The following is a 24,359-nucleotide window of genomic DNA, read 5'->3' on the forward strand; positions in this document are numbered from 1 at the left end:
ATGCTATTCAGCAGTTTTCACTGCCTGTCTGTTTGAAATGTGTGACCTTTAGTGAAGCCATTTTGATCATAAATCACTTTAAGAAAGAAACCATTTAAATTTTGAAGCATTTCTTCCTTTTAAACGTAGTATATATTAAAACTAGATTTCTATCAGGCCCTCTTAAAATTTAGAGATGATTTAAAGATGATCTAATCCGGTACAACAGCATAATTAATCAACTTGAGAGTTACATTATTTTAGCAAAGTTATTCTTTTCCGTGATAGATTATCAGTATCCTCAATTTTAAAATAAACTATTGTATTAGTTTTCCATCTTCTATCTATAATTACATTTGTATCTAGAATACATTAATAATGTCACATCTCAAATACATTAAGAAATGATTGATTCAAATAAGCACTGTCTGAGTTTGTGTTCCCCGGGTTATTTGAGATGTCAAAATCAGTATCAATTCGGCAATCAGCGGCAGCCACCACAAAACTAAACAATCGGTTATATTGCTGATTATTTTTTAAAATTGCCAATCACAAAAAAGTATTAAACAAAGTAAAATAGGGCAGCACGGTGGTGCAGTGGTTCACCCTCCCACAACCCAAAAGATGTGCAGGGTAGGTGGATTGGCCACGCTAAATTTCCCTTTAATTGGAAAAAATGAATTGGGTGCCCTAAATTTATAAAAAAGCAAAAAAAGGAACACGATAAAATAATTTGTTACAATGAACTGGTTGTTGTGTCTGTACCTCCATTTAAAAAAAGTGACACAAGCATTTAATTTGAAAATAATGTCTAATAAAACTTCCTAATGTCCATAAAACTTCCAAAATAATGTTGATAACCAATTCAAAGGCTCTGATTTTGCGGTCAGTGGTGAAACAACGATGCTCACTGCTGACCCCAAAGAAGGTTGCCTACAGTGATGGAGTGCTCAGAATAATTTCCTGGTGTATGCGTCAGCAACAGTGATATCAAGCAGACCTATCATATTGAAGTACTTTCATGGACAACAAAACAAAGTAAAATTATTCTTCACACATTAAATTTTAATCAGAGCTGAAATCTATTGAACTTTTAAAAAAATATATTTAAAAACACTTGAAATTTAATGGAAACGTTTGACGACATACAGATATTGACTGTTTCCCAGGGCCAGAGAGGATCTTCACAAGTTATGACTTGGAATGCTACTAAAAACTTAGTTACATCTCACTAATTAATCAATCATTACTTGGGATTCTTAAACCGTGTTGCTAAGCATAAGAGGAAAGTTCTGGTCAGCTCAATGGTTTCTAATTTACTGCAGGCTGCAAAGACTTTACACCCTATGAAGCATAAAATTGATAACAGTACCTTCTGGAGATGGTGGCAGAGTGGTATTGGCATTAGACAAGGGTAATGCTCTAGGGATCCGGGTTCAAATCCCTCCACGGTACATGATGACATTTAAATTCAATAAAAATCTAGAATTAAAAGTCTAATGATGATCTTGAAACCATTGTCGATTGTCATAAAAATCAATCTGGTTCACTACTGTCCTTTAGGGAAGAAAAACTGCCACCCTTACCTCGCCTGGCCTTCATGTGACTCCAAATCCATAGCAGTGTGGTTGATTCTGAAATGTTCTAGCAAGCCACTCCAGAAGAGGGCAATTCGGGATGGGCAATAAATGCTGGCCCAGCCAGCAATGCCCACATCTCTTGAAGGAATAAAAAAAAACGGGATGTGTGGGCCCAGAGGAGCAATAAGAGTGAATACTGACACTTACACTGTCATTACTATCAAAATGTACCATACTTTGTACCACTCTTAACTTGTGCTGCATTTCTCCCCATCTTCCGCACTCCATAATCTCAAGCATAGTGTGGCACCTTTGGAAAGAGATGAGAGTTGAATGCACGGATAATTGCTTTTATAATAGATGTATGCTGCACAGACCGGGAAGAAGGGGTAAAAATGAGCAGAAAGATTCTATAGAAGGAAAGATGTCAAGACAGTTGAAGGGGAATCGTTTTTGTTTTTGAGCAACACCATGGAGATGAGTTACAACACATTGTACGGTTAGATTGTAAAAATTCTTGATTCTGTGGACTATTCGCATGCGCTCTTTCAAGATTCATTATTAAGCACGGCTTCTGGAAGATTAGTAATTATTTTGATTCTTTTCCTGATTCTCTTTCAGGATGTCTTTTTAAAAATGAAAACACAACTTGCTTCCTGTCTATTTTCTTTTATATGTCTGACACTGAGCCCTTCCTGCTCTAGCAAGGAATGAGCTTACTGTTAACATTGAATGATTTCCATTTTTGTTACCCAAGGTAATAAAATTCAATCAAAGAAATAGCTATTGGTACTGTCTTGACTAATGATTTTGCTCCGTCTTTACTTTTCTTCTTATCCATGCTGCAGACTGTTCCAGCCATCTCAGTTCTAGATTTGGTATGTTCTCATTCTTCCAACTAGTTTTCTTGCCTGTTTATTCTCCTCTTTGCATACTTATCTCTGGTTCTGGAGTGAGTAGTAACTTAATTTAATTTTTCCCTTATAAATATAATATGTCAAATATCCATCTTTTGGCCATTCTTTCCCTTGTGTGGTCTTCATAATTTCTGGGAGGTTTTTGTTGCTTTTTAGAAAAACTACATGTTTAAGATCTTGAACTTTGGAATCAGAATTTGAATGTTTGGGAGCAACCTGTGCAAAAGCAGTTTTGTTATGCAGGTCTCATCTCTACCATCCTCTCTTTTGACATAGGCAACATTGCTGAGAATGCACTATGCTACGATTTCCGCATTTCATCTATAACACTAACCTGTCACTAATCCTTATTGATATAAGGCAGAGACCCTAGATAAGTGGTAAACTCAATGAAATACTGTCCACTCTCTTGAACAGCCCCTTCACCATAAATCTAAAGATATATTGAAAGTTCTCAGCAGATCAGAACATGTTACATCGCTAACCTTTTTCAGATCTGGGCTGATGGGTCACTTTCTGTACTGTAAAACTCATGACTCTAAAAGGTCATTGTGCTGAAACATTAACTGTTTCTATATCTATAGATGCTGCGAGACCAGCTGAGTACTCCCAGTATTTTCTGTTCCTATTTTCAGATTTTTATCATCCACAGTAGTCTGCTTTCAGTTTCACTACAAAATAAATGTAATCTGTAAATAGCATCTCATTTTGATATGTGGTTCTAATTAGCTGTTACTCTGGTCTGTTCTAATTTTGAAGAACTATTCACTTGCTTTTCAAGTTGCAAAATCTTTTTCCCTACTTGCTTTTGAACCAAAGCTAAACAGAATACAGCAGCACTGTGCCAAAGGTAAATTTATTATTCCTCTTCTCCCCTTGATTAGCAGAAGTGTAACTAACCACGATTAAGGTTCATAACTTCACACGCCTGCCCCATGTAATTGTATATTCATTGCTTCAGTGTGTTGAGTTCCTGTGGATCACTTAAATTTTGTATTGAACTTTTTCTTCCACACTGACCATGATACTTTTAACTTCACTCTGGCCCATATGGAAAGCTTAGTGAGAAACAATTTAAATTCCCCATTGATGCTTTTATATTTTTCCTCCTGAATGATTTTAAGGAAATGTGATTTATAGATTGAATACACAATATAAGAATTAATATAATTAAAATAAAAACAATACAATACTTCATTGCATTTGTACATAATTTCATAGAATTAATATATGCAGGTTTACTGCACCTTAACAAGCGAACCAAAATGTCCCAGTTTCTCTGGTTTATAATCTCCATACAGTAATGACTTGAGATTTAGTTTGCAAAAAGAAGTTCATTGTTTTAAAAAAAGCTAGCTACAATTGGAAGTAAACTCTGTTCAGAATAGAAATTACTGTTTTCATTGCAATGGCTCGAGAATTGAACTTTTACATGCTTTGATCAGCAATTAATTATTTTAAATCCTTTTATGGAAAAAAGGTTTATGTTGAGTCTGAAAGTTACTTAGGACTATCACTTACACTGGCTTGGCATGCTCATGTTTAGAGGCAGCTTTGGTGTTTTGCCACAGTTCACCCAAGGATGGAAAAATATACATTTTGTTTAAAAATTTTGTGTCGTCGTCAAACAAACGTGACGGTATTTTAGTTGCTTTATATGTTAAACAGTTACTATATGTCTTTGTGGTACATCCCATGTCTGATATTTAGTTTGAGATATGATTAAATGAATTTTAAAGTATCTTTTTGTAAAGGTAAATGCTATAATGTGGGCAGAATGTCGGGTTTGGTAAATGTGTATGGTTTCTCTCTAATAATCACTAATATTCTTAAGAAATTGTAATGTTAAAGCTAGACTGCAAAACAGGAGTTAGCTTCACTGAAATATGTAGCCATGCTAGAAAAGAGAACGTTCTGCAAATAGAAGGAGGCCCACGCAATGACTCGATGCAGGGGCAACAGGCTGTAATATATTTATGCTTGTGAAAGATAGAACAGTTAAGTTAATAGAACCGATTATATACTCTGGGCACTATTGAAGTCTGTTTGATTTGATGCATGCTCTATTACCTCGAGGCTTAATAAAATCTTTGTGTAAGAAATAGACTGAAAGAGATGCAATTTAGGAATCTTTTGGAGAAAATAAAGTGTAGGATTCATGTGAAATTGCAGAAATCATCAATAGAAATGTGAATCTTACAGGAAGCACCTGTATGTCCCTACATTTTCTCGAACTAAAACTGCTAACGGATTTTCTTCCTGCAAGTGTGGCCTGATTCGCTGTACGTTTTAGTGGAGGTGAACACCATTTGAATGTGCACTGCATGCTGTAGAACTTGTTAGAAAAATAGCATGGTGTGGGTGTAACAGTGATGAAATGTCAAAATGCAGCAATTAACATCGCAGTCTGCAATGCTCTCGTGTCAGTGCTGGTTGAGCTGCTGAAGAGGATTGCCCCAAGTAAGAGCTGACTGACACTTCAAGCAGTTTTCAGGTATTGTTGAATAGAGCAATAGTGCTATTGGAAGCTGTTAATCAGTACTTGCAACTGAAAGAAGTGTGCATAGAATTGATTTTATGGCAGCTGCTTTGGCAGGGGAGGAGGAAGAAAATGTAGATAATAGAGCTGTATCTTAGAAGGAGCAACTTCTGGCTGCACATAACTGAGCTGCATTTCAATCGAAAACATTTCGGATAAATTTTACTTCGCCATTAAATCTATTACTGTTGTTCCAATATCAACTTAAAGCCTTTTGATTATTGATTTGACTTCAGGACTGAGTAAACTGTAAAACACAAAGTACTACTTGGAAAATTTGTAGGAGCTCCCCATTACTTGTTACAGAATTGACATCATTTGTGAGCGGTCATCTTTTGGGGTAAATCTAATCCTGTAAATGAATCAAATTCTGCAGCAACATGTTGGGAGAAAATGACCTGCCTGGTTATTCCCAATTGAAATGTCACAATTTCAATATTGCAGGGGGCTATTTCCTGATCAGAAAGTGATTTCTGATAGCGCAAGAACGGGCTTCCTGGTGATTTACCCTCTGAAGCCAAAATACTGATATATCAGAGTTAGTGGTGATGACCTGCTAGCATTGTGGTCATGCAAAAGAAAGTTCTTTATCCATGCCAAATGTGCCATAAGTTAGTAGTAACATGCTTTAAAAAAAAACTAAATTAGCTCTAATTCTTGTGTTTAAAATTAAATATCAACAAAATAATTACAGTTGCAAGATGAAGAACGCAGACGTCATCAGCAGCTCGAAGATATCCGAAAAAAGGAAGCAGAGGAAAGAGCAAGGCAAGATGATGAGCGTCACCGTCAAGAGGAGGAGCAAGCCAGGAGAGAAACTGATGAAAAGGTTGGGGTTTTTTTTGAATGTATAATTCCTTTACTTGTCCATGATCCAAGTATCCATCAAGTTAGTTCTGGTAAGATTGCCCTATTTGCATATCTTCAACTGCTTCTCAAACACACAATATATCAGAAAAGCCATTCGCTTTAATACAATTTCTTCACATTGGCATTTGTGAGTTCCAGCACTGGTAAACCGTGAAAAGATTTATTAACTTTATCATAGTTGTCACACCCCTCGTAAAATATACTGGTTCTCTTTCCATTGGTAGTCTTCTACACCCATGCAAACAGAAGGCAAGTACCTATTTCAAAGGAGAGCAGGTGAGTTATCCCTGGTATTCTGGCCAGTGACTATCCCTCAATCAACATTGCCGAAGCATCACTAATTGCTCTGACATTGCTTTGTGGGGGAGCTCCCTTTGTTCAAACTGGCCATCTCATTGACTGTAAAACTGCGGTCACAAAACCTACTAAATACATGAAAGCCTATCGCCGTCAGTCTTTCAGCCTCAGGTTTTAGTCAATCCTGTTCATGGTTATCTCCTAGGAGACATGCAACTTGCAGCTTTTTTGAGATTACATTAATATTGTTGTCTTTGAGTTATGGAACTCTACGCTGTGATTGCACAGTAGTTAAGGCAAGACTAGGAATCTGGCTCAAACCGGCCCTTCTCTTTTGTTTTGTGAAGAAATCTTAGTTTGCAGTTTGCTCACAGCATTGCAATGGAAGTTTGCTGCTAGGGCTGGAGGACTGAAATTGTATCTTTCTGTCTTATGACATATCCTGCTGGCGCTGTCCTGGTGTGAACTAATGTTGCCAGGACTGTCAATTTTATAGATGAACCAACGTACCTGTAGATGTATTATCACACAATGAAGGTCAAGTGATAAGGTTGCACTGTTACAAATTCATTGAGGAATAAATCTGAATATTTTCTTAATATTTACAAGGGGATTTATGCAGCACAGTAGATTAGAGAATGGAATTGGGAATCAAATCTAGCTCATTGTTAGGGTGAAAATGTTCTTTTACGTGAAATGCGTTTTGAGCACCCTTCATTCAATTCCGAGTGGCTGTGGGCATCTGTCTGACATAGGTGATGCTGGACTGCACCCAGGACATAAGTAATTTCTGCATTGAACATCATCTGTTGTGGCTATAGAGGTCCACTTGAGTGGCAGTCCCTATTGTAGCAGGCACAGATGAATAGTGTTGGCTTGAGGTCAACTGATATTTTTTCCTGCAGGCGGCTTTCTTTCCACCATCTGGTAATTTCTTTCCCGTCTGCTTTTCCCACACCCTTCCTGACCGCCCATCTCCAGACACTCCGGTAAGCAGCAAGGACATCCCATGCATCGATTGCAATCATAGTCAAGTCGAAGGTTTGCTTGCAGACAACCTTTTATTGTACACGTGGGTGACCTGTTGGTCTCTTGTGCCAATAGCAAATTTGCCATCTTTGGAGATGTAGTTGTCATTCAGTTCATATGACCTAACCAACAGAGTTTCCGCTGACTCGTGGGTAAACATGCTCAGGATCTCTGCACATTGGCGTGTTTCCATATTTGGCACTCTGTCTTTCCAGGATGTGCCCAATATTCAACTGAGATAGTGATGGTGGAAGATTTTCACTGCTTTTCCTGGCTTGCATGAGTTGGCCATGCTTCACTACTGTAAAGGAAGGAGGATGCTGAGAACACACGCTTTGTACACTTGAAGCTTTATGTTTTGGATAGTTTGCTGTTGGTCGACTCTCAACTTTGGCATGACAGGTGTGGCCTTGGCAATCCTGGTGCTAATTTCGGCATCGGGGGCAGGTTGCTGGTAATTGATGATACGAAGTATGTGACGTCGATGACCCCCAGAGTGTTGATGGAAGATGTGGAGTCTCTATGTCTTGGTCCATAACCTTGGCCGTCCTGATGCTGATCATCAGTTCAAACTCTTTGGAAGCCTAAGAGAACTGATCTACAAGCTGTTGCAAGTGAACTTCAGTAAGGGATGCCAGCATGGTACCATCAACAAAGAGCAACTCATGGACTCACTTTGGTTTTGGTGTGTTGTCTTGCCAAGTTTAACAGCGTGCCAAAAGCTCTGGCATGCAGTTAGACACCCTCATTTCAGTCATCAAAATTTACAATAGTACAAAGAACAAAGAAATGTACAGCACAGGAACAGGCCCTTCGGCCCTCCAAGCCCGTGCCGACCATGCTGCCCGACTAAACTACAATCTTCTACACTTCCTGGGTCCGTATCCCTCTATTCCCATCCTATTCATGTATTTGTCAAGATGCCCCTTAAATGTCACTATCGTCCCTGCTTCCACCACCTCCTCCGGTAGCGAGTTCCAGGCACCCACTACCCTCTGTGTAAAAAAACTTGCCTCGTACATCTACTCTATACCTTGCCCCTCTCACCTTAAACCTATGCCCCCTAGTAATTGACCCCTCTACCCTGGGGAAAAGCCTCTGACTATCCACTCTGTCTATGTCCCTCATAATTTTGTATACCTCTATCAGGTCTCCCCTCAACCTCCTTCGTTCCAGTGAGAACAAACCGAGTTTATTCAACCGCTCCTCATAGCTAATGCCCTCCATACCAGGCAACATTCTGGTAAATCTCTTCTGCACCCTCTCTAAAGCCTCCACATCCTTCTGGTAGTGTGGCGACCAGAATTGAACACTATACTCCAAGTGTGGCCTAACTAAGGTTCTATACAGCTGCAACATGACTTGCCAATTCTTATACTCGTAGCTTTGTGAAAAATATGCAAGAGTTGATGCCAGGATGCAGCTCTGCTTTACCCCACTGCTGACCTTGAAAGCGTCTGATGTTGCTCCATTTTAACAGACAAAACTCTGCATGTTCTTGTGGAAAGAAAAAAATTCACCCCCTCCAGCTCCAATCCACCCTCCCCAATTTCTCTCTCCACCACCTGCTTCCTCGACTGATGTGCCAGCATCCTACTTGCCTTCTCCCTGTACTCTTATATATCGCCCCCCTGGCTCTGCGCAGTTGTCCTACTGCCTTCCAGGAGCCCAAACTCCATCTGGAGCTTCTGCCTCTCCTTTAATAATGCCTCACCGGGTGCCACGGAATCCCTCTGATCCACCCCCAATCACACCCTCTCTGCCTGTTACACCTTCTCCTTATGTGCCTGAATAAAAATTAATTCTCTCTCTTCCCCCCCCCCCCCCCCCCCCCCCCCCCCCCCCCACCACTGCCTTCAACGCCCCCCCATAGCGTGGAAGCCGAAACCTTCCCCGTCTTATTCAGCTTCACATAATTCCAAATGGCCACCCTCACCCTCTCGCAAACTCCCTTGTCCGCCAGTAACCCTACATCCAGCCTCCACTACAGCACCTGGGCCCCCTCCTGCGCCATCATCAAATCCACCCAGTGCGGCGCCAGTTCCGAGACCACAATTGTCAAGTACTCCAACCCTACCATCCCCGCCAATGCACCTTGTCCAAAACAAAGAAATCAATACGGGAATACGCCACAGGTCTGCCACACTCATACGCTCCATAAACCCTAACAACTCCTTAGCCATCGCCAAAACCTTCTCGGACCGAGGGCATGATCAATCCAACCCCGGATCCAGATCAGCCCCTCATAAGCAGTCTGTGCTATTCCAGGTCCGGAATCTTCGCTAGGACCCGCCTCTCAAAATCCACATCATCCCAATTTGGGGCATATACATTCACTAGCACCATGGGCATCCCCTCCAGCTTCCCATTCATCAACCCTTCGCCCCCAGATCAATCATAATACTGCCCACCTCAAAGGCCACTCTCTTGTTAATCAGCACCGCCATCTAACCTATCTTATCTAACCCTGCCCCACCTAGCCCTTTCTCGACCTCGTATGGTCCCTCAACTTCAGGTACGTCTCCTACAAAAACACAACTCCCACCTTCAAACTCCTTAAGTGAGTGAAAACACATGACCTTTTGACCAGGTCATTCAAATCTTGGACGTTTCATCTGACCTGGACGTTCCACCGAACCAACAGGGTCGGATGGCTCACGCCCTCGCCCTCTCCCAGCCTGCATGTTAACCATAATACCTCTTTAACCAGCTCCTCCATGTCCACGCCCCGCTCACCCGTGGGCCCTCCCCAAGATGTGTACTGCCATCTCCTCCTTCTCAACTGTGCCACACCAAAGTCGCCCACATCAGCCAGCCTCCCACTTCCCCACCCCCAACCCAGAAACAATGAAAGAAACCCAATGATCACCCCCACTCCCTCCACAACTCAAACCCCACTTCACTCCTGTTAATTAGCCAACCAGCTAGCATGGCAGCCTACCCATTCTTTCCCCAACCACCCGTCACCCACAACTCCCTGAAATCCACAGTGAAAAAGAGAAATAAGTCAAAAAGAACACAGTCGCCCACTCCGCAAATACACCCACCGTCCACCATACAAACCCACATTCTCCACCTTAACATCTCCATAGTTCAGTGTCCTCACATACCACACAGTCCATTGTCTCTCATAAATTTGCCCGCTTCCTCCGGCATGTCAAAATAAAACTTCCGGTTCTGATGCATGACCCACAAACGAGCAGGGTACAACACCTCAGACTTCGCCCCTTCCTTGTAGAGGGCAGCCTTGATGGAATTATACCCGCCCACCTCTTGGCCAACTCCACGCCCAAATCCTGATAAATCCTCAGCTTGTTACCTTCCCAGGTGCTCTTTTCTGTCTGCTTTGTCCACCTCAAAATCTTTTCCTTGTGAAGGAAGCAATGCGGTGGTACCACCATCCCTCTCGGAGAATCCCTTTCCTTCAGTCTCTTCCTCGGTGCCCTGTGCACTCGGTCCTCCTTGGGAGGGCAGTCAAAGACCCCCTCCCCCACCAGCTTGAGCAGTTCGCCACATTTTGTGCTCTGCGCTCCCTCGATCCCTTCAGGCTGCCCCACAATCGTAGGTTCTGCCTCCTTGACTGATTCTCAAGGCCTTCCACCTTCCCCCACAAGACTTTTGGCTCTCCAGCACACGCGCCATCTTGAGGCCAACCGTTCTTCTTGTTCGCCCACCGATCCCTCCACTTTCTGAAGCACCTGGCCCTGCACCACTCTCAATCACCGCCCTCAGCGGCTCCACCACTTTTGTCAGATCCTCTGAGGCATCCAGCCTCTGTGGCTGGAACTTTGCATTCAGGAAATCCACCAGTTGCTCAGACCATTGGGCAGGCAACACCGCCTCAGCACTCTCTTTTCTTATGTCGTATCTTGAATACCCCTTCCAGCTGCTCCCTCCCACTCGTCATACTTCTGATCAAGTAAGCCATAAACCAGACTCACCAATGGAGCAGCACTGTCCCTCGGTGCTCATGCCGCTTTCACCAACCAACACCCCATAATTCGGGTAAGAAAGAGCCTTAGAATTCCACCTCGAGTGGGAGCCAACAAATCTGCGACCACTCACTCCATGGCCGCCGCCAAGTCCTATTTCCTGCTACCTTAAATCTATTTCCTATTATATTAACCTTTCTCAATACCTTAACTTTTTTTCCCATTACTTTAAAACTGTCTCCTTTGGTTACCGTCCCTACTGCCAGGGGACCAGTGTCTTAATTACTTTACCAAAACCATTCATGATTTTGAAAACCTATCAAATTCCAGTTTCTCCATGCAACTGAACTCTCTTCATTCACATTCTAGAAAATCTCTGCAGTAGCCTCTTCAAGGCAATAAAATCTTTCCTAATACCTGGTGCCCAGAATTGACTATAGTTCTCCAATTGGCCCTAATCAGTCAATTTTATAAGGTTAAACATAACTTTATTTAGTTCTCTACGCCTCTGTTTATGAATCCAAGGATGACTTAACAGCTATCACAAATTGTCCTGCCACCTTGAAAAATTTGTGTACATAGGCATCCAGGTTTCTCTGTTCCTGCACCCCCTTTAAAAATTGTACTATTTGAGTTTAAAGCGTACACTCTGCTGAATCTTCTGTGAAGCAGTAATCACCGTCGGATTGCCACTCTTTTTTACTTAACTTAGTCTGGAACAGTACCTTTCTCACCCGGACATCCAACCCGGGCTGCTGCGAAATGTGCAGCATAGTTGCTTCTAGAATTCTTCAATACAGTGCAGGATCATCAGGGGGAAGTGATGGCATGCACCCTTTTTATAGTACAAATTGCTGTATGCTAGTAAGTAGGGTTTAAATGTCGCAAAGCCAATTTGAGAAGCTACAGCAAGAAATGAGGGGGGGGGGGGGGGGAGTGGAAAAAGTAGAGGTGGTCAGGGGTGTATGGGGAGAGTGTAGGCAGGGTTTCAGTGGGTAGTCTGGGATGTGGGCTTCGCCGGCTAGGCCAGCATTTATTGTCCATCCCAAGTTGCCCTTCAAAAGGTGTTCATGAGCTGCTTTCTTGAACCGCTGCAGTCCATGAGGTGTAGGTACACCCACAAAAGTATAGTAACCTGGAGTTAGAAGTGGTTTTCAACCTTCTAATGTTTCCTCGGTAACTGTTCTGGACCATCCAACATCTCCCAACTTCAGATAGGAGTTTTGGAGGGTTTCAGACGCAGGGTCTATTGGAAGTTGAAACGTCTTGGGAAATTCCCATGCATTCCTTGTGTGTGGAATTCTGAAGGGACCTCCAGCACTTCACCCGGAGTTCGAACCCCCAGAGAACAGAGGATCTTGACAAATGTCTTTTCTCAACCTTCCTACCAAAACAACACTTTGCATTAAATGTGACCATTTTATAGTCCACGTCCTCCTGACCACTTACTAGATTTCCAATTTTCATATCCCAAAGAGAAAATTCTGGAAAATCTGAGCAGGTCTGGCAGCATCTGTAGGGAGAGAAAACAGCTAACGTTTCGAGTCCAGATGACCCTTTTGTGGTGGTATGTATTAGGGGTCATGTGGGACCTGTGAAGCCGAGATGCTATTGGCTGACAGATCCCGGGTCCTGGTTGGATCTGCCGACTTCTGGCCCCGCCCTGAAGGCGGAGTATAAGAACCCGAGCTTCACCCCGCAGCTTCATTCTGTTGCTGAGCTGCTGGGGACAAGCATCGCTTAATAAAGCCTGGATCGACTTCATCACTTCTCGTCTCTCGTAAGTCATTGTGCGCTACACCTTTGTCAAAGCTTTGTCAAATTATATCCTTTTATCCAAGTTTCATATTATCTACATAACTTAAATGATGGCCTATGATTGCCCTAAATTTCAGTAAGCTGATTATTGTATCTCATGACAGCATACTTCAAGTTGACTCATTGAAAAAAAGGTAAAAGACAGTAACAGTACATTTTTTGCTTTTCCTGTAATTGTGAGAAAATACATATGAAATGCATGAAATGCACTTTAGATTCATAGTAATGAACTTCTATTAAATTTATATGATGTACAAGAATAATTTTGGCTTCCTTGGGCAAGAATAAGTTAATTCTAGTTGAAATGCTATCTATATTAGCACAGCAAAGAGGCAATGTGATTTTACTATTTGGCAGATAAATCCGTACTAACTTATCAAATCTAAAACAATCAATTATTCTTGGTTTGGTTTGAAGTTGAGTAAAAATAATATGAGGAAAAGAGACCTGTTCTGAGTTTCTACATCCTGACTGACACAGCTTTCTACTTTTCATAGAGAAGACAGGAAGAAGAATATTATACACGTTTGGAGGCCGAAAGGCGTAGACAACAAGAAGAGGCTGAGCGGAAGTTGCTGCAACCTGATGAACCTGGTCTGTACAGGCCTCCTCTTCCAAGGGACTATGCTTCTGAGACCCAGCAGTATGAGTTCCCTCCCCCACCCCATTCATCTAACGCTCCTCCCCCTCCTCAGAGAAACATCTCTTACATCAAAACACAGATCGTCTCCCCTGACACAGTTTACACTGCCAAGTTTGTCCCATACAATGATGAGGACGAGGAAGATGCAAATCTTTCAGGTCAGGATAAGTACTCCATCACAAGAAAATCGTATGGTGATCTCCCTTCTGCCCCTAAGCAGCCGTCATTCATTCGTCAACCCCGCCCGGTTTCAGATGGCTACTATCTTTCAAACTCATTACGACCACCATCTGCCAATGCCAACAGTACTGCTCCAAACGCTGGTGTAGCCCCTCCCCCTCCAACCAAACCAAGCTTCATGCCACAGAGTGGTTCGAAAGGTAGAGACAAGAACAAGTAACAATCTTATATTGCTTTTAGATGTTTGGACTTTCTAAGTTCTTCCAACTTCCTTGGAGAGATTGCAACTATAATTTTTTCCTGATGTACAAGTCTCTTCTTCCAAAGTAACAAAATTTTCATTTGGTACTCGAATCAACCAATCATTTGATCCTTAAAGTCACTGAATATTCTCTTTTCAACTTCTTAGCTTCTATCTCGGATTCTCCTATTCTCTCAACTCAAATATTTTTGTTGCACTTCCCTAATATTCTTAGTGGTCCTTAATTTTTTTAAGTTTGTTCCAATCAAAGTACTGTTGGTTTTGGTTTTGAGTCTGTTCTGTTCTGTGAATGAATGCATCCCAAAAGCCCCTCTTCATGTATTGGAAGAGAATGTGGCACCTATAACGCAATGGTATGCTTGCGGTTTTTACCCATTTTGAGAATTTTCTTTTACCGTTCATGTGGCAAAGGGGAAGTGATCTGGTGTGACCTAACTTAGCATTATGAGTATGATTAGTTGTGAACCTACAACAAATGCACTTGTTGAAATTATATAAATGTGTGCCTCTTAACCAATAGATAACGTTTAAATTTAACTTGTAGCTACATAAATAATTTGTTTCTTGCTTAGGGTAGGTAAATGTAGGTTTCACAACTGTTTGCCCATAATGCTTGGAATGCAATCTGGCTGTAGAATTTGATTACTCTAAATTATGGTCCATATTGCATTCACATTCTCTTCAATCATCACCTAACACTGTCATCTACCTTCAACATTGTTTCCTCATTGTGTTCTTAACCAAATCACCTGCTGTGCTTTTTTAAAAAAAAAGAAAACCATACTAATACACAGTTACGTTTCTCAATGGTAGTAAAAGAAATCCAGCTAGTATTGCAATTTTTGCTTTATAATGCAGAAAAATATGCCACAATTTTGAGAAATCAGAGGGAAAGCATTATGGCATTTTTGAAATAAAGTTAAAGAATACGTAGTATGTAGGTTTTAGAAATGCATTATACACATTGACTGAATATATAAGGTTTAGAAAGGGGAAGATTAGTTTTGACGTAGTTTGGGGGAACACAGAGAAATATTGGCCCAAATCTTTTGATTTCCAGAGCAATGAAATCTGGACTTGTATTGTGCATTGGACCCTGCATAGGTTGTGGTGCATACACATGCACTGTAATTGCCTGGAAAGTTAAAGTTATGATGGTCTGATTTGCACTGCTCGGGACCATCATGAATATTTCTTACACCGATTTTAGTGTTGGAGACTTGGGCTAAATACATGGGACAAGTATTCCCTAGAAATGTAACATTGCTTAATCTCTGGTGTAACTGGTGATAAGCCATAATAACGGGCAGCATGGTGGCACAGTGGTTAGCACTGCTGTCTCACGGTGCTGAGGACCCAGGTTCGATCCCGACCCTGGGTTACTGTCCGTGTGCAGTTTGCACATTCTCCTCGTGTCTGTGTGGGTCTCGCTCCCACAATCCAAAACGATGTGTTGGGAAGGTGGATTAGCCATGCTGAATTGCCCCTTAATTGGAAAAAAAAAAGAATTGGATACTCAATTCAATTTATTTTTAAAAAGCCATGATAACTGAATTGAGCATCACAATCTCTCCCAATAACCTCCACCCCCCAACACTCTCTCCCTCCCCCCTTCTCCAACCCAACCCGACACCAACCCTGTCTGACCCAATTCGACCACCCCTCAATCCGACTCACTACGCACCTAACCAGACTGCCGCCCACTCAAGACATGATTATTCCAGTACTCTTGATTAACCTTTCATCTTTCACCCTCCATAAACCCGAGCTCGTGCAAAACTGCTGTCCAGCACCAAATTCCAGTCACTGATTACCCTTGTGTAGTTTCACCTTTATTGACTCCATGTCAACCAACCACACTGAATTAAAACTTCTCATAACTTGTGTTAAAATCCCTCCATTTCTTCTCCCTAACTCTATAACCTTATTCAGCCCTTTAACCCTCTAAATCTCTGCATTCCTCCAGTTCCATCCTCTTGTGTATTTCCAGTTTCCTCTGTCCCGCCATTGGCCCCAAGATATCTCATTATTCCTCTAATCTCCATTTCTCTATTCAATTAAGACCCTTCTTAAAACCTACCTCTTTAGCTTGTGGCAGTCCATCCAAATAGACTCATCTTTGGATTATTGTCTGATTACACCCCATAAATACATGGAACATTTTCCTATATTAAAGGTGCTACGTTAATGCATATTATTATTCTGTAGCAAATGTTTTGTTTATCCTGAGAATTTTCAAACCTTAATAGTAGAATTGGAATCACTTGTTAGAAGGCTGGAATCTGTGATTCTGGTTATGACCACATGGTTCATCACCAGTACCAATAGTAAACATGCACCCAGTGTTGTTGCTTTATCTGGTAACTTAAGAAAGAGTGTTGCTCAACCTTTTAAAAATTTGAGATATTCTTTGTTCAAATTTGTAGCCCATAGTTATGAAATATACTTTTGGATTTATTTTCCTACCATTCAGTTTCTGGAATTGAATGCCCATATTGTACCTTTGTGTTTGCAACTAATTAATTCCCAGTTGTGATCTAATGATTTGAAGCTAAATATTTTATTTATCAATTAGGATTTAGTCCTTTTGGAGGGTCAGTGGGAAGTACCATTGGAGCAAATGAAGTTTACAAAGGCCCAAGAGAGAAGCGACTTGAACAGAATAAAGGGTAAGGTTGAACTGCAAAGTTATTTTTGACTGAAAAGCTAACGTTCTTGGAAATCATTTCAGTGGATTGTTCTGATGCATATATACAAACTTTATATAAACCTAGTTTTCTTAAAGTTTATTTGGAATATAGGATTGACCCAAATTTTCTGATGGTACAGGACATTTTATTAAAACCTTCAGACGCTTTCCGAAAGGGCTTGGTCATGGCTTCCTATTGGAACAGTCAATTCAGTCTTGGGCTAAGACCACAGGATGTTCGCTAACCCACATTATACTCTGTGGCTTATACTCCCCCAGTGAGGTTGACTGAAATGCATACTTAGGAAATAAATGCAGCAAACATTGCATTGAATAGAAGGCACATGTTATTTGGTGCAACTAGTCTGTGCTAGTGTTTATTCCCCACCAAGTTATATTATTGCCGTTTCATTGTTATTGCAAAGTGATTCATACCTTTCCCCACAGTGTTGAAGATATTTTGGGAAGCGCAATTGGATTAAAGAAATTCCAAGACTGGAAAGCTCAAAATTAATATACTGTACAACACGGAAAACCGTAAGCAATTGCAACTAACAGTGGGTGGGGGGTGGAGATGCAGCTTATAACACTGAAATATAGTAGTTGTACTGAATTATTGTCAACGTCTATGAAAAGAAGCACAAGGAATGTATGCGCCCATTGATAGGTTACCTAAAATGAAAATAGAGGTTGAATGGGTGGTGTGTGAGTGGCAAAACCACCTCCTCCCTGATGTTTATTGGCATTAGACTGATTGCTCCCTTCTAAAAGTGGTAACTTAGAAAGTTTCCTATTACTCAGCATTATTACTCTGAGATGGATAGTGACCAGGTTAGGAAAACCTATCTACAGTGCTGTAGTGTGGAGCCAGACATATACAATTCTAGCAGCTTTTAGATGCAAATGTAGCTTTGCATCATATTAAAAACTATATTTGGTATTTATAGGTTCTCAATTTCATTATTTAACTGGTATATGTTTTAATATGCCAGTGCGCTTATCTTTTCAGGACATTTCTTTTAACCATGGACTGGCAGGAAGCTCAATTTAAATCAACACACCAATCCAAATGTATTCTTTGTCAAATTTCAATGGTTGATCATCTTCAGATGTATCTGGAGTTGGATCAAGACTCGGCATTAATCCTTTGGATCAGAAAATGAGAGCAACGTGTAAGATGAAAGAGACTATTTCTGACCAGAGGATGCGCTTTATCGAACAATAGTATCTGGTGCTCGTGACCTGAATCCTGAAAGCCCAGGGCAAAAAGAGAAAATTGTGTGTGGAGTTTAAGAAATGATCCGTTACTATATATAACAACATATAATGATACAGGACAGAAAGGGGTCACTCAGCAAATTGTGACTCTGCTGACTGTGAAAGAGCTAACCAATTACTCCCACTCTCTTTTCCCAAGAGCTGTGCATTTTTTCTGCTTCAGGTTATTTATCCAGAATCCTTAATGGAAGTTATTATCAAAAGTTATTTCCCGCAGTGCATTCCAGATAATTCACTGCAAAAAAAAAACGTTGTCCTCATGTCATCTGTTTTTTTTGTCAGTTATCTTAAATTTGTGTTCTAGTTACAACTCTGCTGTTACTGGAAACCATTTCTCCTTATATACTCTACTAAACCTTTCATGATCATTAACACCTCTATCAAATCTTCCGTTAACCTTGTCACCTTGGAGACCAACCCAAATGTTTCAAGTCTTTTCACGTAACTGAAGTATTTCATCCCTGATATCAAAATAAGGATGCATTGGCATCCTTATCATGGTGCCCATGTTGGACTCCATTTTTCAGCTCAATACATGTTTAGGATTATTCTCGTCTTACAAATTGGCACATGAGATCAAAAAGGTGATACGGACCATGTTGCCAAGAAGATGCACAGGAATTTACACAGAGCAGACGGCATGGCAACCAATAAACAGAAATGGGTCGTCCCATAAAAAGACTAAAGTACAAAGCTGATTTCAAGCTAAAAGTCATAACATTTGCTAACTTGTCAAATAACTGTGCTGTAGTGAGGGAATTCCATATTGGTGAATAACTGGTCTGAGTGTAAGAAGGAGGATTCTGCCCTAAAGAAGATGCCCAAAATCAAAAGTGCCATGAGGTCAGGGACCAGCCACTGACCTACTCCTAAGAAACATGCTTTGGAATGGATTCTCACTGGTTACATCATCACTGCAAATGCAATGCGTATATATGACCATAAGTGGACAAAATCAAATGCTGAGTCCAGCAAACATTTCCTAGTGACAGCTAGTTGGTGTAGCCACTTTATGGAACAAAAGTGTTTTGTGTTGCAGCAGAAGACCAAAATTGCTCCGAGACTACGCAAATCCCTCCGTGCCGAAATAATGTCGTATTGGTACTGTGGGTGAATTTTGATACGCCTAGAAAACATACTGTGGAGTGGAAAATACGGTAGTTGACTCTTAACTGTCCTCTGAAATGGCCTAGCAAGCTACTCAGTTCAAGAGCAATTGGGGCTGGGGAACATGCTGATAAAAGAATACATAAAGATTCACGTTGGTACTAACTAGCCTGTATGGCTAACAAAATAAACTTAAACCCTATGTAAGTTTCAAATATAAATCACATTCCCTGCAGGAGTTTTGGTGCATGTCCATAACAACGGTTGGCTCGATGGATAAGAATTAAGTTGTGGATTGATATGTGAAATAGGTGTCCCAGTGACCTGCAGCCCATTAGTATGGGACATGTTCAGATCTCAAATAACCATTGAGGTGCTGGCAAAGAAATAATATGCAAATTGCAGTTGTACTAAGGGGTCTAACATCCATTGTTCAACCCTTTGCTTGTGTACTTCAACAAACCATAGTGATCCATGTTTGCACTGAATGGAATAGGTGGATGGTGGGTGGAGAAAATACATAGAGAATGGAAACATGCAGGCTTCCCCACTTGATATTTTGCATTGTTTTGTCATCAAATCATGGGATGCTATTAATGCATAGTTGGGGGAAAAAATGGATATCAATTCAGTGCCTGAACCAGAGTGGGACCTTTACAGTGATGCCATAAACAAAGTGACTAGGGATGAATTTATGAACTCTTTGCATCAGATGCCAAAGACTATGTATTTGACAATTTTAAAAACATGGTGGTTCAAACTATCCTTGTAGAATTATTTAATTAAATAAAATGTAACAAATTGATTTAATTTGAATTACTGATAAGTTTTCTCCACATTTCAAAATACTCGCCGTATCTGTTTAGATGTTTAGAAAGATTTTTTGAAATTTCAAGCGTCAGCTTATACACGCCAATCTACGATACTCCAGCTGGAGCCAACCAGCAATTTGTTTCATCTGATAATTAAGGATGATTGTCAAACTGAAAAATAATACACCAGTGATTCCCAGAATAGGATGGTTTCCTGACCTAGCAACGATCATTTCAGACACGAGATTCACAGGGGCTGGTTTTGCACAGGGCTAAATAACTGGCTTTTAAAGCAGGCCAAGGCAGGCCAGCAGCACGGTTGAATTCCCGTACCAGCCTCCCCGAACAGGTGCCGGAATGTGGCGACTAGGGGCTTTTCACAGTAACTTCATTTGAAGCCTACTTGTGACAATAAGCGTGTTTCATTTCATTTTCATTTGTTGTGTGATTATTAACCAGTATGTTAAGTTGGTACCTTTTGCTGTTTTAAATGATTTCTGCATGCACCAAGTGCTGTCCACACTGTTCCTTTGCTGAAAGAATCAGTGAGATATTGTGAATGTCTGATGATAATTAATGGCAGTTTGCACCTTTTAAGGAGAGTTGAAATATAACTGAATCACAATTGATACTCTCAACAATGACTGAAAATGCACAAGACCCTGCACCAAGGTAATTGAGCAGTGCACTCGAGGCCTTGATGGACGAGGTGCTCTGTATTTGCAGGGAAAGCAGAAGACCTCCATGACCCCTGCTCAAGTAGTGTGAAGAAATAGCAGAGGATGTCAATGCCAGAAGTGTTACTTATTAAACATACATGCAAAAAGGTTTCACAAATTATCAACAAGATTTCATCTCGAGGTGGTATATTCAACCAACTGCACCAGTAGTTTCATTCGCTCAATTAACTGCACCCAATCATTTACCTTCCAATAATTTCAATCAATCCGTACTCAAACCTAAACTTTATATGCTTTATCTCACTCCTTAGACTTGGCAGCATTGCATGCCTCACGCACTCGGCTCGCATTCACTTACAGCTATTCAACCATGACAATCCATCATAAACATATTGTACAACACTCAGGTGTACGTCCCCCTCTGTTGCAGGAAGACATTGCACCTGGCTGCAGCACTAGCAAAGAACTGGAGGAACACAAATGCACCTGTTTATTTTAAAACCCATTAAAACGTAATTGCTATAAATAATGTTAGGAACTATGTGCGGATTTTTAAACTGAGTTTGTATTTTAATTGAGGTTCACAGAAGTAGGAGAAAAAGTATTGGGAGGTCTGATTTTTGGACCCCAATCTGTGATTGTATTCCTGACTGAGAGATTGTGACAATATATATTTACACTGTCAATTTAACTTAAAGCTTTAAAGTTACTTCCAATGTGGAAAGGTTTCAATTCAGTTGGGACATATATGGTAATGGGACATAACTGCAGCGAAAGCATTCCGGATATCCTAGCATCTATTATTTTCAGTATTAGTTGATGAGGCTGTTCACAGTGCACAAATATTGAGTCAGAGCAGAAAAGAGAACATAAGAACATAAGAATTAGGAACAGGAGTCGGCCATCTGGCCCCTCGAGCCTGCTCCGCCATTTAATGAGATCATGGCTGATCTTTGTGGACTCAGCTCCACTCTCCGGCCCGTACACCATATCCCCGAATCCCTTTATTCTTTAGAAAGGCATCTATCTTTTTCTTAAAAACGTTTAAAGAAGGAGCCTCAACTGCTTCACTGGTCAAGGAATTCCAGAGATTCACAACCCTTTGGGTGAAGAAGTTCCTCCTACACTCGTCCTAAATCTACCTCCCCTTATTTTGAGGCTGGAGGGTATCTAGATATTTCTGTAATTTCTGAACTTAGAGGTTAAGACCTTGAAGCAGAAAGGAGACTGACGGAAGGAAGACAAAATGGAAGAAATTCAAACCTTTAAGCAGGTTTAAACACAGTAAAGATGTTTAAAAATTGGTTACTACACCATGGGCTAGTGCACGGTCAGTTCCAACCCCACAGACCCTGGAGTCCCAACATAAGTGAATTAGCTAATAATTTGTGTATTTTCCTGAGATCTTTAACCCTTGAATGACCCAATGAGTTACAGTCACCAGATTTATAAGTAAAATATTAAGAAACTTTATTTATAACGAGTAAAATATGAACATATAATGGAGCAATGATCTACTAGCTTACCTATCCCCAAAACGCCATCCTACCCTCCACCCAGACACACAGTGAAAGGGGTATGAAAGGTTCAAACATCATGGGGATTAAGAGGTAGGAGAGAACTGAGGATCTCTGCTGCTGAGGTTGTGGTTTTTGTGGTCCACGATGTTCCATAGACGCGAAGGGTCGACCTCCTTGGTTGGTTTGCCTTTCCTAATGATTGTCCTCGATTAGAACATGGAGGCGGTAGAATTCCTTCGGAGAGTCACTTGCATTTGTAGAACATCTGCCAGTCTAATTCTTAGACCCACTAAGGTAATATTAGAATTCTTCACCTGAGGATTTCATTAGGTTTTTGAACAACCCCTTCTTTCTGAAGGTGGAGTGGGATTAGGGCCTTCCGCAGGCTGACCTGACTAGAGAAAATGGTCTAACAGAGGTTATCAGTTGAGAAATTTCAGTTCAAAACCAAAAGCCTGTGATTTTAAAACCAGACGGCAGGACAGGCATTAAACGAGAAACATGAAACAGACGGATTTTAGCCTTATCTTACATAATGCACATCAAATTATATGAGTGATATTAAACCTTTTGTGTTTGTGCAAAATGCACTTAGTAATTGTGACAAAAATAAATCTGAACTAATTGTGCATGTTTCAGCATATTAACTTTCACTTTTATTTTGAAAAATCAGCCAAGACACAGATGCACCGGTTGTGAAAGGATCCCCAGAAAACCTAACATTTAAAGAACGCCAGCGTCTTTTCTCACATGGACAGGATATTTCTAACAAAGTGAAGGCATCACGGAAATTGATGGAACTAGAAAATGAACTGAACACAAAATAAAATTGCCGCCTTAACTTGTAATGCAAAGCTCAGTACAAAATCTATGCTAGATTGTACAGCTGAAATCTTTGATCCTGCAACTGTAAAATAGGCTGCAGGAAAACTTTTCACCGTGGTGTGTTGCAGACCAAGCATATTATAATTTTAGCTATTCAAATTGAGCACTGTTAAATGTTTCTTAATAAATTTAAATGAAGGTAATGGTCACTTTTGTGAAGAGTTTTGGGATTCTGATTTTCTGGCATACATAGTGCACTACACCTTGAGTGAAGCAAAACGGCATAATACAGAATTGTAAACTTGTTATAACGTAGAAACTTTTAAATGTATTGAAAGAATTGTTGCTTGTCCAGCAGCTGTTGCCTCAATTGTTTCAGCTATGCATTAGGTGGCTAATAAATGGGAAGTGTGGACCTCATTCTAATTGCAAAAAAGAAAAGCTTTCTTCTATGTGTGTTTTAATAGAAACTGTTATGATTCTAACCAAAATTTCCTCTTAGCTAGGTGTTCTGGACTGAATTTTAAAGTTATTGAACAATATTCTGTATTATAATGTGGTCTATAATTGTATTTAGGGATAAATGCACACTTCTAAGCATAGAGTAGACTTCCACTGCCTTAGGAATGGAATCACTTTATAACTAAATGTACAATAATTAAAACGTCTAATGAAGATTGGAGTGTAAATATTTTTTTTTACTTATTAAGCTGTTTCATATGTGGAACAGAAGAGTGCTGTACCATTTCAGCTGTGTAGCAAGAATCGATAGAGAAAAAGAGTTAAAACCCCCTTATGAAGGAAAAGTTTGGAGCTTGCAATATGTAAGGCTGGGCAAATTGCCAGAGTTTTGAACACCAAAAGCATAATGCAAACAACTGAAACAAATTAGTGTCATTTTATAAATGAAAAATAAACTGCTATTGTTTCTGTTATGCTGTAGGTATTCATAGTTGATCTTGGAGGAAAACTGGTATTTTTCATATTGTTTTTCTTGGATTCTGTTGGGTTTACAGAGTTCTTTGTGTGGTCGCCACTAGAGTGCTGTTATTAAACTGTGTTTACTGAACACCAGAACTGCTGTAGTATCTTATTTCTACTGTATTTCACTTGCAACCTATTTTTAATAAATTACTTTGTATGTATTTAAAGTTGTCCTATCTTGCTTTTGCCCATACTGCTCAAATATCAGAATTTTCAAAATCAAGGCAAGGCAGGTTAACTGGATATAATGGTGTATCATTTAACATATTGGAATGCTGTATTTCTCATTAAATCTAGATTTTAAAATTCTCTTTAACGATTTTGTGGTATTGAAAAATCAATTTTCACACCCAATAAAACAATAGCAATCTTTCAAAATAGGATGGGGGTGATTCTTCACATGTGATAAGAGATTAAG

At 40.4% G+C, this 24,359-nt stretch overlaps 1 protein-coding gene across 12 annotated transcripts in view; it reads left to right on the plus strand.

Moving 5' to 3' along the window:
- The window catches only part of afdna (afadin, adherens junction formation factor a), a 323,280-nt gene extending 299,178 nt beyond the window's left edge, over window positions 1-24,102 (plus strand). For 3 of the 12 annotated variants that reach the window (XM_072503518.1, XM_072503522.1, XM_072503537.1), the window contains 5 exons: window positions 2,408-2,437; window positions 5,710-5,844; window positions 13,459-13,984; window positions 16,622-16,715; window positions 22,806-24,102. In XM_072503518.1, coding sequence (XP_072359619.1) covers window positions 2,408-2,437; window positions 5,710-5,844; window positions 13,459-13,984; window positions 16,622-16,715; window positions 22,806-22,959 — 939 coding nt within the window. In that variant the 3' untranslated portion in view covers window positions 22,960-24,102. The remainder of the gene's footprint in view (window positions 1-2,407; window positions 2,438-5,709; window positions 5,845-13,458; window positions 13,985-16,621; window positions 16,716-22,805) is intronic. The other 9 variants (XM_072503551.1, XM_072503564.1, XM_072503571.1 and 6 more) reach the window with 5 other exon arrangements.
- The last annotated feature ends 257 nt before the right edge of the window (window positions 24,103-24,359 follow it).

The sequence above is a fragment of the Scyliorhinus torazame genome, chromosome 1 (genome assembly GCF_047496885.1).
Source record: "Scyliorhinus torazame isolate Kashiwa2021f chromosome 1, sScyTor2.1, whole genome shotgun sequence".
In the NCBI taxonomy this organism is placed as follows: domain Eukaryota; kingdom Metazoa; phylum Chordata; class Chondrichthyes; order Carcharhiniformes; family Scyliorhinidae; genus Scyliorhinus; species Scyliorhinus torazame.